The 17,533-nt window shown below is 54.2% G+C and overlaps 3 protein-coding genes across 3 annotated transcripts; 1 reads left to right on the forward strand and 2 right to left on the reverse strand.

Annotated features, from left to right (window-relative positions):
* Positions 1-224: 224 nt before the first annotated feature.
* Positions 225-3,581, reverse strand: J4E86_004381 (uncharacterized protein; the record flags this gene model as incomplete). Its single annotated transcript, XM_051444923.1, has 3 exons — positions 225-468; positions 529-3,062; positions 3,120-3,581. 3 exons carry the CDS (start codon positions 3,579-3,581, stop codon positions 225-227), a joined length of 3,240 nt encoding a protein of 1,079 aa, XP_051304548.1.
* An 817-nt stretch (positions 3,582-4,398) lies between these two features.
* J4E86_004382 (uncharacterized protein) lies at positions 4,399-10,022 on the reverse strand (the record flags this gene model as incomplete). Its single annotated transcript, XM_051444924.1, has 3 exons — positions 4,399-4,480; positions 4,530-9,695; positions 9,742-10,022. 3 exons carry the CDS (start codon positions 10,020-10,022, stop codon positions 4,399-4,401), a joined length of 5,529 nt encoding a protein of 1,842 aa, XP_051304549.1.
* A 1,792-nt stretch (positions 10,023-11,814) lies between these two features.
* On the forward strand, positions 11,815-17,226 carry J4E86_004383 (uncharacterized protein; the record flags this gene model as incomplete). The annotated part of the gene is made up of 3 exons (XM_051444925.1): positions 11,815-12,113; positions 12,163-15,801; positions 15,849-17,226. The coding sequence occupies 3 exons, from the start codon at positions 11,815-11,817 to the stop codon at positions 17,224-17,226; spliced, it is 5,316 nt and encodes a 1,771-aa protein (XP_051304550.1).
* Positions 17,227-17,533: the final 307 nt, after the last annotated feature.

The following is a 17,533-nucleotide window of genomic DNA, read 5'->3' on the forward strand; positions in this document are numbered from 1 at the left end:
AAAGTCCAGTTGCGAAAAGCAGAGTTTAGATGAATATGTTGCACTACAACGCCAAACAAATGCTATTGCCTCGTGCCTGGAAAGGCAAGAAAAAAAGAAACCACAAGACAGTGGTCAAACACACACTAAATAAACTTTAAAATCATACACTACCACCATCTAACCACCACCACCTCTGCACACTATCACATCCCCCTAAGCTCCCTTCCATGCCTGCCCACCTTTTACTGCACATCAAGCACATTCTTCAACTGCACAATCAACTTCCACTCATCCTGACTAACATCGCTCCTAAAGTACTCCTTGAGCGTATCGATACTCTTTCTGCTAATAGCAGAGTACAGGATATCGTCTTCTTCCAAGTGGCGACCGTACATGGGCTGGTTGGAGCCTTCGATCTTGACGGCGACGGAGGGCTGGCCTCGCTTGCAGATTTGCATGGGTTTGTGGTCGCGCTCGATGGACGTGCTGTTGAAAGGATTAGTAAGGTGATGTGGGGAGGGAGGGGAAAGGTATGGGACAACTTACACTCTTCCTAGATGGACGAGTTCTTTGGCACCGGTGGTGGCGTTCTTCTTGACCGCGCAGATGGGCGTCGTCATTCGGAGTGCGCCTTCTGTGACATCCACACCAATGATGATGGGATCCTTCTTGTTGAAGACAGCAACGGGCTTGAGTACGCAGGGGAAGACGGCCAACATCTTTGAGTCTTCCTTCCGCTGCTCCTCGAGCTGCTTCATGTGCGCTGTGAACTTGTCGAACAAGTGGTAGATGATGTCGGCTTCGAAGATCTTGACACCGATTTCCTCTGCGTATGCCTTGGCGTCCTTGTCGACTTTAACGTCAAAACACAGCATGACGGCGTATTCCTTGGCCTTTTCTAACATGATACCTGCTCGAAGAACGTCCTTTCTGAAGACAGGTCCGATAGAGATGGTGGCGACGGGGATCTTCGATACACGCAGGAACTCAAGCAGAGCTTCGAGCGAACCAAGGGTAGACGCTTGTACGGAGACACCACGACCAGTCTTGGAGACCTTGCTGAGCAAATGGGCTAGATCACCCATGACCTCGTCCATGAGATCCTCCTCATCGTCATTCGGACCGACGACAAGCAGACGCGAACCTGCGATGGCTTGGTCGAGACCGTCGGCGGCGATCTTGATACCCATGGCAGCCTTGACTTCCTTGTTGTGCACGTATTGCGACTTGACACGCAACTCCTTCATCTCAGCCGGTGTCAACAGCGCTCGAATGTTCGTCACTATAGGCTCTGGGTTACCGCATAGCACTATCCGGTCACCTTCGTGGAGGACACCGTTGGACAAGATGACATCGATAGTGGTACCGAGACCTTCGATGACCTTGACTTCAAGCACAGTACACTCAACCTCTGAAAGGTACATGAGGTTGTTAGTCAGACGCTCTTGCGTGAGTCTGACGATGAGCTTGATCATGTCTGGAATACCTTCTCCGGTATGCGCTGATGTTGGGCACACGGAGACGAACTTGGACATGCTCTTGTTTCGGTTGAAGATCTCCGAGTTGAAACCTTGTTCTTGGAGTTGGGTGCGAACAAAGGTCCATCGCTCCTCAAACTCGGACTGAACGGAGGCCTTTTGGAGGCTCAAACTATCTTCGAAACCGTTGTTATCGATCTTCTTCCAGCCGAACAGACGATCGATCTTGTTGAGAGCGACGATGAAAGGTGTGCGCCTGTCTCGGAGTAGCTTCATCGATTCGATAGTTTGAGGTTCAAGACCGTGCATAATATCAATGACGAGGATGGCAATGTTGCAAAGTGAGGAACCACGGGACCGGAGGTTGGTGAAAGACTCGTGACCGGGTGTATCGATGACTAGGAGACCGGGGACATTGAAGACGAATTCGTTGTCCTTGTTAACGACAGCAACCTTCTTCTGAAGTGCCTCGACGGGGAAGTAGGTGGCACCAATTTGTTGTGTGATACCTCCGGCCTCGCCTTCTTGCACGTTGGTCTGACGGATCTTGTCGAGCAGCTTCGTTTTACCAGTATCGACGTGACCAAGAATACAGCAAATGGGAGATCGCAGGTTGTCTTTTGACCGCGCGGCAAGAGCCTCCTCGTGAGCCTGCTTCCGTCTTTCGGCGGCGGCAGCTTTACGAGCGGCTTCGGCCCGCTGAGTAGCAGTGCCTTCCTCGTCTTCGGATGAATCGTCTTCGCTGTCGTCTTCGGAATCAGAGTCTGAGCTGGTATCCTTGGACTTGGAGGCGTCGTCTGCTGTAGACTTCTCCGCTGCCGCCTTCTCTTCCTTGGCCTTCTTCTCGCTTGCTTTGCGCTCTTCTTCCTCGTCGGTATCGACATCCCAGCTGTCTTTGACTCCCTCCAACTCGTCAGCTTGGGCTTCCCAGTCGTCGGCAGAGTCACCGTCCTCGCCCTTCTTCGCTTCGGCGTCAAGTTTAGCCTTCTCTGCGGCCTCAGATGCAGCGGCGGCTTGCTCCTCGGCCAGTTTGAGTTCCTCCAGCTTCTTGGCGGCCTCCTCAGCTTCGCGAGCCTCCTTCTCCTGTTGGGTCTCGGCTTGCTTCTTCTTCTTTTTTTTGCGGTCATCGTACACTGGCTTCTTCTTCTTGTCAGCCTCGTCGGCAAGTCCAGCAACCTTTGTGCCACCTTGCTCAAGCAGCTGCTGCAGACGGAGTTCGTTCTTTGCCTTGGCCTCTTTCTGAGCCTTTGTCATGTACTTGCCCTCTTTCTTCAGCTGCTCGATCTTTTCCTTCTCGCGCTGCTTCTTCAGAGCCTTAGCCTCCTCTTTCTTCTTCTGTTCCTCGGCCTCTTGTGCCTCAAGCGCCTCCAGCCTAGCTCTCTCTTCGGCTTCTGCGCGCGCAATCTCTTCCTCCCTCCTCTTGCGCTCTTCCTGTTGTTTTTGAAGGGCAGCTAGCGCAGGGTTGAGCTTCTTCTTCTTGCCACCAGCAGCGGGGGTGGTGTCGGCGGTAGCAGCTGAGGGTGCAGCAGCGGCTTCTGGCTTGGCTTCGGCAGCCTTCGCGGGCTCGGCTTTGGCAGGGCCAGTGGCCTTCTTCTTCGCAGCCTAGCATGCGGTCAGTACACACTCATGCAATGGACATGGCAGATGCTGCGAACATACCAATTCCTTCTTTCGCTGCTTCTCCTTCTCCTTCTTTTCTTTCTCCTTCTCTGCCTTGGTCTTTACACGAGGAGCATCGTCCGTCTTCTCCTCGACAGGCTCCTCTGCTTTCGCAGCAGCGCCACCCTTGCCCTTCTTCTTGCCGTAGTTTCCAGCAAAGACATCATCGTCATCGTCGTCGAAGGTTCCTTCTTGGGGTGCCTTGGCGTCGAAGTCTCCATTCGCGCCGTCAACAGGCGGGTCTTCGCCTTCCACTTCGGTGTTGGCGCCCTTCTTGTTCTTCTTCTTGCCGCGCTTCGCAAGAGCCGCCATTAGGCCGCCACCCGCAGCATCGTCTTCGGCGGCAGCATCCTCAGGCGCGGCATCAGCTGCAGCGGCATCCTGGGGCGCGACAGACTCGCCGAGCTCGGCTTCCCAGTCGTCGTCCTGCGCCTTCTTGTTGTTCTTCTTCTTGGGCGGCATTGTGTGTGCGGTGTATTACTTGGGGTGTGGGGTGCACTCGACGGGTGGCACTTGTGGTTGTGGGAATGCACCGTAGAAATCGCAAGTGCTCAAGCAGGCAGGCGCGCCACACAGTGCAGGCAGGAGCAGGTAAAAGCGGAGCCGAAGGAGAAGGGGTCCCGAGTAAACCAACAAAGGCCTGGACCGCAAAAGAGTGACAGGAAAATGCAAACGCACACGGGCTGCTGCGAAATTCCGTTCGAGTTATCGATTGTTCTGTGTGGCGGCGGGCGGCGAACGGCTAGCTGTGGAGGGGTAGGAGGCGCTCGGACCAATCACTGCCATGGACGCCTGCACTGAATCATCTTCAGACGTTCTTCATGCTCGATTTTGGTAGCATGACGACTCTTGACTCATCTGTTCTTTTAAGCTTTACTCGTGACCGATGAAACATGTGATCAGAAGGACAAGCGCATGAATGGATGAGTCATGGGAAATGTGTGATGTGTATCTGTATGCGATTCTTCATAGCTATTCTCTCATGCTACAACCCAAATCTACACCCATGTTTTCCCTTCCGACGCAAATAACACTCAAATGACGACAAAACACAAAACGTGTTGCTCCATTTAATCCCAATACATTCAACGCCGTACCAGGGTCTGTAACTCCGACCCAATGAGAGAATGCAATGTCGATATTACAATAGTAGCGATAAAAGCCAAGCGCTGAGGCCTGACATGGCTGTATGAGTGACTGGCAACGAAACGGTATCTTTTGGCAACACGTAGAGTCATAAAGCATCAACGAAGCCGTGACAAACTAAAGGCACAACGGCTTAGTAGAGCTGGCCGCTGATGAGCAGTGACTCGACAGCTGAGCCGATGAATTGCTTCTTGAGCGTGAGATCGCATCCGAATCTGTGATGATGTTAGTGTTGGTTGTGCAAACAAATGGGGATTGACATACCTTTGCTCTAGTTCGCCCTTGATCTGTTTCTTCGTGACGTTCATGAGATCAGACTTGGATAGAATGTCCTTGATCTCCATCAAGATGGCATCGTCACTTGGCAGGTTCGACATTTCCATGCTGTCCGCACCGTATCCGCTCTGCGCAAGACTCAATCGTGAGTGGTTGTCGTAGCGTGGGAGACCAAGGTGAGACGCGGAGCGAGATGGTGTCATGCCTCCATACTCTGAGCCAGCGACAGACCCGCCTCCGAAAGGCTTCCTGGTGGCGTACGTGTATCCTGACACCTCGGAGCGGTCATCCCGGATGGTGTGCTGCTCCCACATCTCCGCCTGGTACTCCTCCCACCTCTTCTTGGGGATGCTGGCAGGATCAAACTTGCCTTCATCTGTGACAAGAACCTTCTGACCCTTTTCACCAACAACGACACGAGTGTTACCCCACGAGAAGTCGTCCATGTACCAGAACGAGTACAAAGGCAGGCCGAAGGCGAAGACAGGTGTTGCGAAGATGTAGATAATCATCCAACCAATCATTTCCCACTTGCGTCGGATGATGAAGATGATAGCCTGCAGACCATAGATGGCACCAAGAAGAATAAACGCAGTGACAGGGACGATGTCGGGGGACCACACCAGCGTGTAGATGAGATAGCCGATGTAGACAACAATGACGGGTTGTACAACCGTGGAAAGAAGATCCATGAAGACGATGAAGCGCATACTGAAGCAGCAGAAACCACAAAGCTGCGTGAGCGGAATCAGTTCAATCAAGTTGTGCACAGTGGAGTTGATCCAGCGACGACGTTGAGACATGAAGACGGACCAGCTGTCAGGTGCGACAGTCCAGGCGTGTGCTCGCATCGTGTACTTGGTCTTGTACTTGGGATGGAACTTGAGAAGTAGCGTGGTCAAGAAGCGATCTTCTCCTAGATGCAACAGGTTCTTCGTGTGTAGAGTGTCGACACGAATCTCTTGGTAGGCTTCGACGACCTCCTTGCTAACGAACAGTGGCTTTCCAGACTCGGCAGCGCGAATGCGGTACATGGTGAAACAACCAGGAAGACAAGTGACGGAACCGAACAAGCTCTCGAAAGCCTTGGTCAGGTTGTGGGAGATGAAGTATTCGTAAACTTGCATCATGGTAACGAACGAAGACTTGGCGTTGGTAAGAGCGGTTTCACCACAAATAGCAAGGAGGCGGGTGTCGTGGAGGAAGGCTGCGACGAATCGAGTGGCGGCGTCAGGTGCGACTTCGGTATCGGCATCAATTTGGAGGAGGAACTCGTAGAAGGTAGGGTTGACTCCAATAATGTTCCGAATCTGATGGTGCATTTCGAGCTCAAGCGGTGTCATGGGGAGGTTGTAGTGCACACGGTTCAGGAATCGCATGAGGATGATCTGCGAGTCACGCTTTCCGCGGTTACCAGGCTTGGAGACTTCTGAAGGCTTGCCAATCTTGACGACGACCAAGAAAGGCACAATGTGACCCTGTACCTCATAGAGACCCGAGTAACATTTGCCCATGTTGTGCTGCTTTTGACCTTCACCCAAACTCTCAAAGCTGAGAGGCTCGGGATCGGTAGCCTCGGGAACACCAAGAATGTCGAGAACGATGCGAGGAGTGGGCTTGTCGTTGCCTTGACCGATAATCATACCATCGCAGACAATGACAAGTAGTTTGCGCTTGTCATCATACTTCATCCTGGCGGCGGAATCGATTGCGCGACGGAGAGATTCTTCGTCTTCGGTGTAGGCAGGCACAGTACAGATGATGAACTTGTCGATGTTCTCTGGGTCGGTCTTCCGGCTGAACTGAAGGGCCGCAAGGAACTTGAATCCGATGACACTGACCAAGAGAATGGAGATTGCGAGGAGGAAGTACTTGGCGAACAGACATTTGGCCGAGTTTCTGGTGTCCAGATCACCGACGTAAAACAGGTTGTTCATGCAGGTCTCCATGTTCGCCTTTGTTTGCGCGTTCAACTGGAGGTTCTGCCAGTATTTGGTGATGTCTTTGCCGGCTTGAACTCGGAAGATGTCCACAACGCTTGGGTCCATGAAATCAGTATCAATGTTCTTGTCATCAGGCTCTTCGCCGACCTTGAACTTGACCTCACGACCACCAGGGATGTAATCCGTGAAATCGTATACACGACCATTCATGTAAGCGATCGAGTTGCCTTTGTTTCCAAGTGTCTTCAGGTATTCGGGGCTGTATCCAACACGACCCTTCATGTAGTTGGCCTTGAGGAACATCTGTTGCTCGAACCACCAATCCCCACGACTGTCGTTTGTGAAGGATCGGAAGTCGTGGTATTGCGCGTTGATGTCGGTGGTACTGATGAGGTTGTTCACGGCGGAGTCGGTGTAGTTGGAGTTCTTGTAGTTCAGCTGAACGGCTGGGTTGATTCCCTTTCCTTCCTTGCCCAAGCACAGAGAAGAGACTTGTACGGGGAACAGATTGGTAGCATCCTTTCCAGCATACTTCTCCAGGTTCTTCTGTGGAACGATGCTCGGATAGTGGTGAGGGATGAACTCTCCCAAGTCATAGACGATACCGCGAATGGCAACGTAGGCCTCGTTTCCATCCTTGCCGTTGAAGGATGTCAGTTCGGCAGAAGAGTAGACGTGTTGTTTCGGGCAGATGACCGCGGGGAAGCCTATCATGAGGAAGATGACGAAGGCACAACTCCACCAAATGATCATGTTAATAGCCAACTTCTCTCGCCACGCCATGCGTACGTCTTTGCGTTTGATACGTCCGATGTACCGAATAGCAAAGTCGGGAATGAGCCATGTCAAGAGGTAGACAATGAACACCCATCTCTTTCGACTGCTTGAGGTGGGAATGGTCTCGACCTCTTGTAGCTTGGCTTCAGCAGCCTTCTCGTCGTCGATAGCCTTGGGCTGTTCCAAGCCGTGGAACATGTCGCCATTTGTGATGCCCGATGGCGCCTCTGAGCGAGCATCGATATCCCTCTGGCCAAAGTAGTTACCGCTCTTGTCGTCGTAAAAAGCACCAGGCGAGGGTGAGAGGAGACCAGCGCGCACGTCACCGTACGATCGGTTTGCATCAGGTGTAAGCAGATTGTCGTTGGAATCAGTCGGCCCACGAGCGTAAGGAGCGAGGTTTGAAACGTTGGCGATTTCGAGCCAGCACTTCTCGCTCAGGAAGACACCAGTGGCACCCACACGAACTTCGTTCTCCCGCCACGGCTTGTGATCGAGAACCATCTCAGCCTTCTCCTTGTCGCTTCCAACAATGGCAAGGTCAGTTTGTGCAAGCCCAAGGAACTCGGCGAAAGGCATGAAAATGCTGAAGTCAGCGACCCGAAGACGTTGGCTGATCTCGGCAATGCCCAGAGCCTGAACTTGTTGACGGACGCATTTGCTGTCAAACTGGTTCGCGATCCTTCGGTCATTTGGTTTCAAGCAGAAGACGAAGTAGGCGTTGGCTTTGCGCATTGTCGATTCAATGGTCCTCAATGAGCTGATGAATTGGCCTGCGGCACCAGTCTGCTTCTGAGCTTCACCGGGCTTCTTCGTGCCCGAGATGTTGCTCTCTGCATCACTAATGGCATCCTCGTCGAATACGTTCAATTGACGTCCGAATCGACCAGTCTTGTCGGCCTTCCGCTTCGCCATGCTGGGCTGGCGTGTAGGTTTGGAGCTGACAGTAGCCTGGACGATGGCTGACTTCTCCTTGGGGTGCGTCATCTTCTGAAGAGCCTCTTGTCCAAAGAGCTGTTGAACGAAGGGAGCCTGGGCGGACTTGAGCAGGTGCATCATGTCGCCAGAGATGAGCTCAGCGTTTTCCTCCAGAAGACCCTCTACACTGTAGTCGATGTCACCAGTGAAGTGGCGAATGGTAAAGGTGGGCGAAGTGTTGGGGGTGGGGAAGTTGCTGCCGGGTTGCACGACTGTCAAGCTTCCAGGAACAATGGCCTGGTGCTTGCCGTCGAAACGCTTGCGAATGGCCTCGAGGAACTGCATGTCAGTCTTGCCACGGCGCATCTGGTCGTCTAGGATGCTCAGAAGACCGTTGCCGGGCTTCATAAGGCCGGTCTTGACGGCTGTGTTGTCGTAGAAGGCCATGGGCGGCAGAGATATCTCCTCGGCTTCCAGCTCTTGGATTTGCCGTTGGAAAAAGCTCTCTTGGCAGAACGAGATGAGGGACTCGTTGGCAGTGTTATTGAGGAGCTGGTCCAGTGATGATCCAGTGGCGGCGAAGTTGGCGAAACCTGGGAAGTCGACCATGGAAACAGTGTTTGAGATTTGCTCGGATGGCATTGAGATCCTTGAGTTCATCTGCTCCATGACCCAAGTGACGAGGAGCGAGTACAGAGAACGGGCAAGCTCATCTGCATTGGCTCGGGCACCCTTGGGGTCCAACATGACGGTAACGCGCTCGCGGTATAGAGTCTTGGACTTGTACCGTAAGCTCTGCTCCAGATCGGATATGGCAACGCCCAGGAACTGGGCAATGGGTACTAGGGACTCCTGGTTCTTGACAACCGTAATGGACTCTCCACCTTCGTGAGAGTATCCACCGCTCTCATCAGGCGCAGGAGTTGTGTTTTGGCCCATCTCGAACTCAAGCTGACCAATGTGCATGATGGTAGCCATGATCTCGCAGATGCCTGCAATGCTCTCTTTGCCGAATTCTAGCCTCCGGAGGGCGGCCTTGAAATCGGCAAAGCCCTTGGAGTCATCAATGCCGACCTTGAGCTGTGTGGGGTGTCCGAGATAGCGCCATCTCTTGTTGGAGCCGAGCGAGGTGCGGTTGCCTGCACCCTCTCCACCTACTGCGTCGAGGAACAGGTGCTTCTTCTCGTTGACACTGGTGCCAGCGAGAAGATAGTAGAGAACATGGTAGGTGCGCTCTCCTGTCGGCACGGAAGCGATGCGGCTGCGCTCGAGGCGGTGGGCGAGGAATTGGGCGCCAAGCAGGGTGGCGTTGTTCGCGGTGGTGGTATTATACTGGAGCTCTAATAAGAGACCAGATTTGGAGGCTTGCGGGGTCGTGAGGGACTTGGTTGTGGTGAAGGCATCGAAGACAAAGTTGGCATGTTCAATCTTCTTGGAGAGCGGTGTCTGGGAGAAGGACATGAAGGACCTCAGCATGTGTCCGCGGATGGTCGTCTTTCCGGAGCCAGACTCGCCACTGGAACATGTTAGCGATGTCAGAGAGATGCAGTTGGGGTACTCACAGGAAGACAATGGCTTGGTCCTCGGAGCGGTGTCCCAGGCGCGTGTAGGCCCTGTGCGAGAGGTCCTCGGCGGCCTGATGGGCGCTTCCCTCTTTACCACCATCTACACCGAGACTCGCGTCTGTGCATGTGTTGATGGCGACAATGCCCTGGGAGGAGAGGGCCGCAATGGGGAGGTGTGCGTGGTACCGGCTGGCGAGGGCCGAAGTCAAGCCCGTGTCGTTCTGCTGGTGCTGGGGCAGCGAGGGCAGCGAGGGGTTCTGCAGCGGGTTGGAAGCCATGGTGGGCAGCCGCGTCCCCGTGGGAGCGAGTGAGAGACCGAGGGGTCAGGCAGGCGCGGTCGGCGGTCGGATGGCAACTGCGCGTCGTGGAGACTCTTCAATGTTGTTGGTGTTGCGTCCGCAGGGCTGCTGGCAGGACTGGCGGAACAAGAAAAACACGCGGCGGGAATAATTACAATCAGCGAATGTGGAAAGGGTGTACAAACGAAGGTAAAGGATGCCAAAGCCAAAGCCGTTGAGTTGCGTTGCAAAGGGGCCGGCACGGTATGCTGTCTAACTCTACTCTGGACCAGACGGAGCGCTGGAGAGCATGGGGCTACGATGCTTCTAGCTCAGCTTCGCCCGCCGCCGCACCAGCCGCCTTTTGGCGTGTGTTGACTGGGAGACCCAGCGATCACGAAAAGGGGGCGCAAAAATAGAATAGAATACGCTGAACAGCCCTATTGCCTCGCATCCCCGTTGCGGCTCCACTCGCCTGCTTATTGATGCGACGAAAAGGTCGTGAGAGATGGTGAACATCGCAGCACGTCGGATGGCACCACGACACGGCGTGACCCCGAGAAGCACGTCTGCACGATACTGCCCTCACGTTGCACCTGTTTCTCCAGGCGAAGACGTGCATCTGGGACCCGGAGACGCATGGCAGAGAACCACTACCAGACATGCGTGCTAGCGGTCGCGCGCCCCCCGGGAACGATCATCGCTGCACGCTTCAATGCACTAACCGTCGAAACCGTATCGATTGCGCGGCGACGGAGCATGCCCATGCCGCCAACTGCTCTCGATAATTTTTTTGTCGCTCGACAGCCGTCAGCCGACGTTTCTTTTGCTCGCCCGAAGACGTTGGGCCAGCCGGCGTGGAGGCCCACTGCTCTAGACAGCGGGAGGCTGTGTACGTGACTTCACGATAAAGTAGACCCTTGGGTAGCGCCCGCGATGGAGAAACAAGGATTGATTTTGTCGGTCCCAACGAGGGGCGCGCTTTGACGTCAGGTCGAGATCTGAAATTGTCCCGGCGTGATTCGGTCGTGTTGAAACCATGGAGCCAAAGACAAATGAGAGCTAGATGAAAGGGCGTGAGGTGGATATTGGGATGTGCCTGCAGTGCGCGCCATGTTACAAGCTTCAGACGTCGGGCGCCATCTCCGCAGACACAGATGCGCCGTCGATTTTGCTCTTATCGATTAGATGGCGATGGCCGTCATGGAGTGAGGAATTCTCCGACTATTGCTTGTTCACACCATATGGTGCCAGGAAATATCGACGACATGAGTAAACCGGGCTAAAAATAGGGGCTGGCATCGCATCCACGCCACCCGCTCGTATCACAGGCCCATGGGACGGTGCCGCAGCTGGTAGTGGCCACGAAAACCAAGACTCGCCATCCATGTCCGGCTGGTGTTGATGCATTGAGCTGCCTCGCCCCGGCCTTAGTCACGCTGCTAACCCTGTCTAACCATACGCCGCCATGCCCCATGCAGCTGGCCGGGAATGCGTCTCGCCCTGAGCCAACAAACATCACTGCTGCTCGGTCTGCGTTCCACGAGGCCTCTCTTGCTGTCTGCATTTTGTTCTTCTCCATACAATCGTTTAATCCGTCCACTCGCTTGGCCCTTTGCTCCGTCGCCGTGTAATAGTTGCATCTACACGCGACCCGTACCGCTCTCGCCCAGACACTTACCTCTGGGAAGACAAGACAGCTGCAGTCAACACGCGGTTACCCTCCACCTACCCTCGCTATTGTAACGGTACTCGCATCCACGGAAGGGGCGACCCGCCTCAGCCCGCAACCATGAGTTTCGTCAACAACTCCCGCATGTCCGTCTACTCGACGGCGTCCGCCTCGGCATCGCGCCCAGGCAATTCGCCCTCGCAGACATCCACCACGACGCTGCTTAACACGCTCAATTCCGCCTACAAGAACGGCCGCTCGTACAACCTCGAGGCCAGCACCAGTCTGGTCGTCAACACATGGGTCAATGCCAAGAGCATCATCGACGACCGCATTGGTGGCACCGTCGACCTCGAGCTGGGGCGAAAGGCATGGGAACATGCCCGCCGGAGAGCTGAGGACGGCTGCATAGTCCTTGCGTATGTATCCAACGTCCCTGCATCCACCATCATTCACTGACCCGCGCAGTTCGCTGCACGACTCGAGCCCCTCGCTCTTCTCGCCCTTCGTCTCCAGCCTGCCTCTGTCCCTCCCGGGCAACTTCTACACTGCACTCGAAGCCCTCAAGGCCTTTACACACTGCGTAACTCCGGAGAACCCCTCCACCCCCCGCTACTCGGCCCTGGCTGCCGTCTTCACCATCAACCTTGCTGGCGGTGTCGTCGGAGCTGAGATCAAGTTATCTACCTCCGGCCTGGACGTCCAGCGCGGCTTGCTCCAAGTCCCTGGCAAGAGTGGCACACGCGCTTTCGATGTCTTCTACTACCTCAACTCAAGTTCTGCTTCCAGGCAAGAGAGGGAGTACTTGGACATCCAGTCTCTCGATCACTACGCCCTTCTCCGACGATCCGGAACATACGACCCTCCCAGTTACCTTCCCGATGCTGACGATGCCGCTGCTGCCGAAGACTTCCGCGCCAACCTCAAGGCGATTGGCATCAAGGGCCAAAAGCTGACCAGACTTATCAGTTGTCTGACTGGGCTGTTGAAGCTCGGCAACACACTCGACTACTTCATGGATGAAGAATCTCTCGCTTCCGTGTGCGAAGATGTAGAGAACCTCTTGGACCTGCCTGAAGACACTCTCCGCCAGAAGCTCGGCTCCAACGAGCGCGAGGTCGCCATCGGTGGTATCTACGAAGCCATCGTCGACTTCGTCATCTCCCACGCCAACAACTCAATCAAGGAGGACATCCAACGCGCCAAGGCTGGCTATGCCATGGACGACAGTGAGGGCAGCGGTATGATGACACCCAACGAATCGGAGGATGGAGACATTGTCAACATTACTGTTGTCGAAATCCCCAGCCGTACTCTGGGAAAAGCGATTGCGCTGCGTACTGTCTTCGACGACAGCGAGGGCATCAACGCCGAGATGCGCGATGATGGTGTTCAGGTGCCGCCTGTCAGCAATTCTGTCCTTGAGGGCATGCGCGAGGCCATGCAGAGCTGCGCAGCAGACCTCGGCATCAACGGGGCCGCTCTTCGCGAGAAGGAAGCTGACCTAGAAAAGCGCGAGGCTGTGTTGGAAAAGCTCGCTCTTGAGATACCCGATGAGGACAATTTTGTGAAGAAGGTCCTGAACCCGGTACCCAGCAGCGGCATCGTTCTGGGCAAGTATGGCCGTTTCGACCTGGCCATGACAGTAGCCAGTAGCAGAGTCTGGTTCCAACTGGCAATCCACCCCACCGATGTCATCCCCACCTCGCTGAACCAGGACCTCAATTCCACCTGGCAGGCTGGTGTAGTCTCTCGACAACTTCGCGAGTGGCGACTGCCCGAGTGGGCCAACCGTCGTAACCGCAACCTCGACTTCACTGCCGATTTCGATCACCATGAATTCTACGACCGATACGCTCCGTTGGGCTGCATGGACGGTCAAGAAGGCATCCAAAACTGGACCTTGCAGCGCGGCTGGAGTAACGGCGAAGTCATGGTCGGCAAAGAACGTGTATGGGTCAAGGAGGGCACATGGTGGGAGGCAGAGTCGCAGCTCGACCTGAAGACGCACGAGATGGGTGGTTCTCCGAATATGATGGGTGGCATGATGGGAGCTGGTGGCATGGATAACGGATACTCCACCCCGCTCCCGCCTACAGCAAGCGCATTCTTCCCGCCTCTTCCGGATATGTCTGCGGCCCCTCAGAACCCTTTCCAGAGTTCCACAAGTCTGGCCGTGCCAGGTGCAGCAGATGCAAAATCAATCGCCCCTACTACGCGCACCCTCCCCACAGCGGGACCTGGCGATTACGGCCTAGGAGGCAAGGGCGACGAGAACAAAGGTGTTAGTTACTACGACATGGAGTCTGGTGGCAACGCCGTCGTCACGGAAACCCCGCTCACTGGTACTCGTAGGATGTGGGTTGGCTTCGTTTGGGCCCTCACGTTCTGGATCCCTTCACCGCTCCTCAAGTGGATTGGCCGTATGAAGCGACCTGATGTTCGCATGGCATGGCGAGAGAAGTTCGTCTTGGTCCTACTCATCGTGTTGCTCAACGCCGCCATCGTCTTCTACATTGTCGCTTTCGGTAAACTCTTGTGCCCAAACAAGGACAAGGTCTGGAATCAGAAAGAAGTGTCACAGCATCAAGGCGAGGACGACTACTTTGTCAGCCATCGTGGTGTCGTATACGACTTAACCTCCTTCTGGAAAAAGCAGCACAGTGACTCTAACACCGAGGCTACCCGGGATCGAATGATGGAAATGGCTGGTGCCAACATGGATCCATACGTCGTTCCTCCGCTATACATCGCTTGCCCCAATCTGATCAAAGACACGCCTCAAAACCGGGTGTTGCAGCTCACACTCAACCAATCCACCGCTGAGAATCTCAACGCAATCGCTGTCCATGGATCTGGCTCAAGGACAAACATGCCAGACAGCGCCGCTCTGAAGAGCGAGACCTGGTACCCTGACGTCTTTCTCCCGGCTATGAAGGAATTCAAAAAGGGACCCCTCGTCTGGGAGGAGAAGACGATCAAAGATGAAGGTGAAGATCTGAATCACATGTGGTTCAGGCTTGACAACAGGGTTTACGACTTGACTGACTACTTCGCCACGATCGACTACATGCGGGACCAGGACCAATACAACTTCCTCGATGCTAAGCTGATTGACATGGTAAAGAGCAACGCCGGTTCCAACCTCAAGGAGGACTTCAGCAACAACCTCAACAATAATGCGCAACAATTCAACAAGCAATGTCTTGACAACTTGTTCTACGTTGGCGAAGTCGACTTCCGTAAGACAGCCAAGTGCCAGGTCAACGACTATATCCTACTCGCTGTCACGATCATCCTCTGCTCGGTTATTGTCATCAAGTTCTTGGCTGCACTTCAACTAGGCTCTCGCAAACGCCCGGCAAACCAAGATAAGTTTGTCATCTGTCAGGTGCCAGCCTATACGGAGGGTGAGGATTCGATCCGAAAGAGTTTGGACTCTTTGACTGCCCTCTCATACGACAATAAGCGAAAACTCATCTGTGTCATTTGCGACGGAATGATTGTTGGTGGTGGTAACGATCGTCCTACGCCCAAGATTGTACTCGACATCCTCGGTGTTGACCCCAAGGTCGACCCTCCTGCCCTTCCATTCTGGTCGGTCGGCGAGGGAAGCCAGCAGCTCAACTACGGAAAGGTCTATTCTGGTCTGTACGAATTCGAAGGCAATGTTGTACCATACCTTGTCGTCGTCAAGATGGGTAAGGAGTCGGAACAGCACAAGTCTAAGCCAGGTAACCGAGGAAAGCGCGACTCCCAAATTCTGCTCATGAGCTTCCTCAACCGCGTCCACCACCGCTCGGCCATGAACCCCTTGGAGCTGGAAATGTTTCACCAGGTCAACAACATCATTGGTGTTGACCCGGAACTATACGAGTATTTGCTTATGATCGACGCCGACACCATGGTCAAGCCCGATGCTCTTAACCGTCTCGTAGCAGCGTGTGCCCACGACTCGAAGATTGCCGGTATCTGCGGTGAGACGAGCTTGGAAAACGAAGACAGGTCATGGTGGACTATGATCCAGGTCTACGAGTACTACATTTCGCATCATCTGTCCAAGGCCTTTGAGAGTTTGTTCGGCAGTGTTACCTGTTTGCCCGGATGGTAAGTACCCAACCCTACCTGCATTATATGGTGCTAATTCGTACTAGTTTCACCATGTACCGCCTACGCACAGCCGACAAGGGCAAGCCTCTCATCATCTCGGACAAGATTATCAAGGACTACGCCGACTGTGTTGTTGACACTCTTCACAAGAAGAATCTCCTCTCGCTCGGCGAGGATCGTTACCTGACGACTCTGATGACGAAGCATTTCCCCGCCATGTCGTACAAGTTCATTCCCGATGCGTACGCTCTCACAGCCGCCCCCGACACGTGGAGCATTCTGCTCTCTCAGAGACGTCGATGGATCAACTCAACCATCCACAACTTGGCCGAACTCGTCTTCCTGAAGGATCTCTGTGGTTTCTGTTGTTTCTCGATGCGATTCGTCGTTTTCATCGATCTCTTCGGTACTCTCGTCCTGCCATCCATCTGCGCATACCTGGTATACCTCGTCTACACCGTCTCGACTGGCAAAGGTCAATTCCCCATGTTCTCCATCATCATGTTGGCGGCAGTGTACGGTCTTCAGGCGTTCATCTTCATCATCAAGCGACAATGGCAGCATGTGGGATGGATGATCATCTACCTCCTGGCCTTCCCTATCTACTCACTCGCACTTCCGATGTATTCTTTCTGGTACATGGACGACTTCTCGTGGGGTAACACGCGTGTCGTCATCGGCGAGCAAGGCACGAAGCAGGTTCTCACCACGGATGATGAGGGCTTTGACCCCAAGTCGATTCCTATGATGCGCTGGGACGAGTACGCCGAGCGCAATGAGCTTCCCGGTCGTCGCGGTCTCCCAGGCATGGCCACTGAGAAGGGTGGCTTTAATGCGTACGAAGACGAAGCATACGAGATGAACGACATGCAATCCGTCTACTCGTCTGTCAAGCCTGCCTCGACCGTCATGTCCAACATGCAGCACATTTCGCACATGCCGCCGCAATCGCCTGGGCCATACCAAGGTATGCAAACCCGTCAATCGACATACTCGAACATGTCGCGGTACCAAGACAACCCACACCAAAGTCGCGTCATGTCGATGAGCAACATGAGCGACATGTACAATGGCAACAACACTTCACCGTACGGTCAACGCCAGAGCATGGGTGGCTTCCAGAGCTCAGACAACCTGATGGCCTCGTCCACACCACCGATCCGTGGACGCAGCCCTCTCAGCTATGGCGCCAGCATGTCACGGCCTGGCAGCACAACCAACTTCCAGAGCATGATGAACGGCCCAACCGATGGCCAAATCATCGAGACGGTTCAAGCCTGCCTCAAGGACGCGGACCTGGACAAGGTCACGCGCAAGCAAATCATCGCACTTGCTGAACAAAGACTACAAATGCAGCTCACTGGCGAGAGGAAGATCTTCCTCACGCAAGCCATTGACCACGAGCTTGCCAACATGATGTAAGAAGGAGAAGATTGAGAATTGATTGCATTTAGCGGTGTTGTTTGTACATGTCTGCACGGCAGTAACGCCATTTCGTCTTTCCTTTGGAGACACATGTATCTTTTGCATCTGGCGCAGGACTAAATGGGAAAACTCGGGTGTCTGGAAATCTGGGTTGTACTTACATCGCTCTTTTGAAGTGGTGGTAATACGGAGTTGTTGCATATATCTAGCTGAATTGAAGATCATAACATGAAGCTTGTTCTTTTGCCTTTGCAGTGATGTTGAATGCATTCATGTGAGGCATGGGAGTGGCAGGCGGTGGATG

The sequence above is a fragment of the Alternaria arbusti genome (genome assembly GCF_024043155.1).
Source record: "Alternaria arbusti strain BMP 1465 chromosome Unknown scaffold_4, whole genome shotgun sequence".
Taxonomy (NCBI): Eukaryota; Fungi; Ascomycota; class Dothideomycetes; order Pleosporales; family Pleosporaceae; genus Alternaria; species Alternaria arbusti.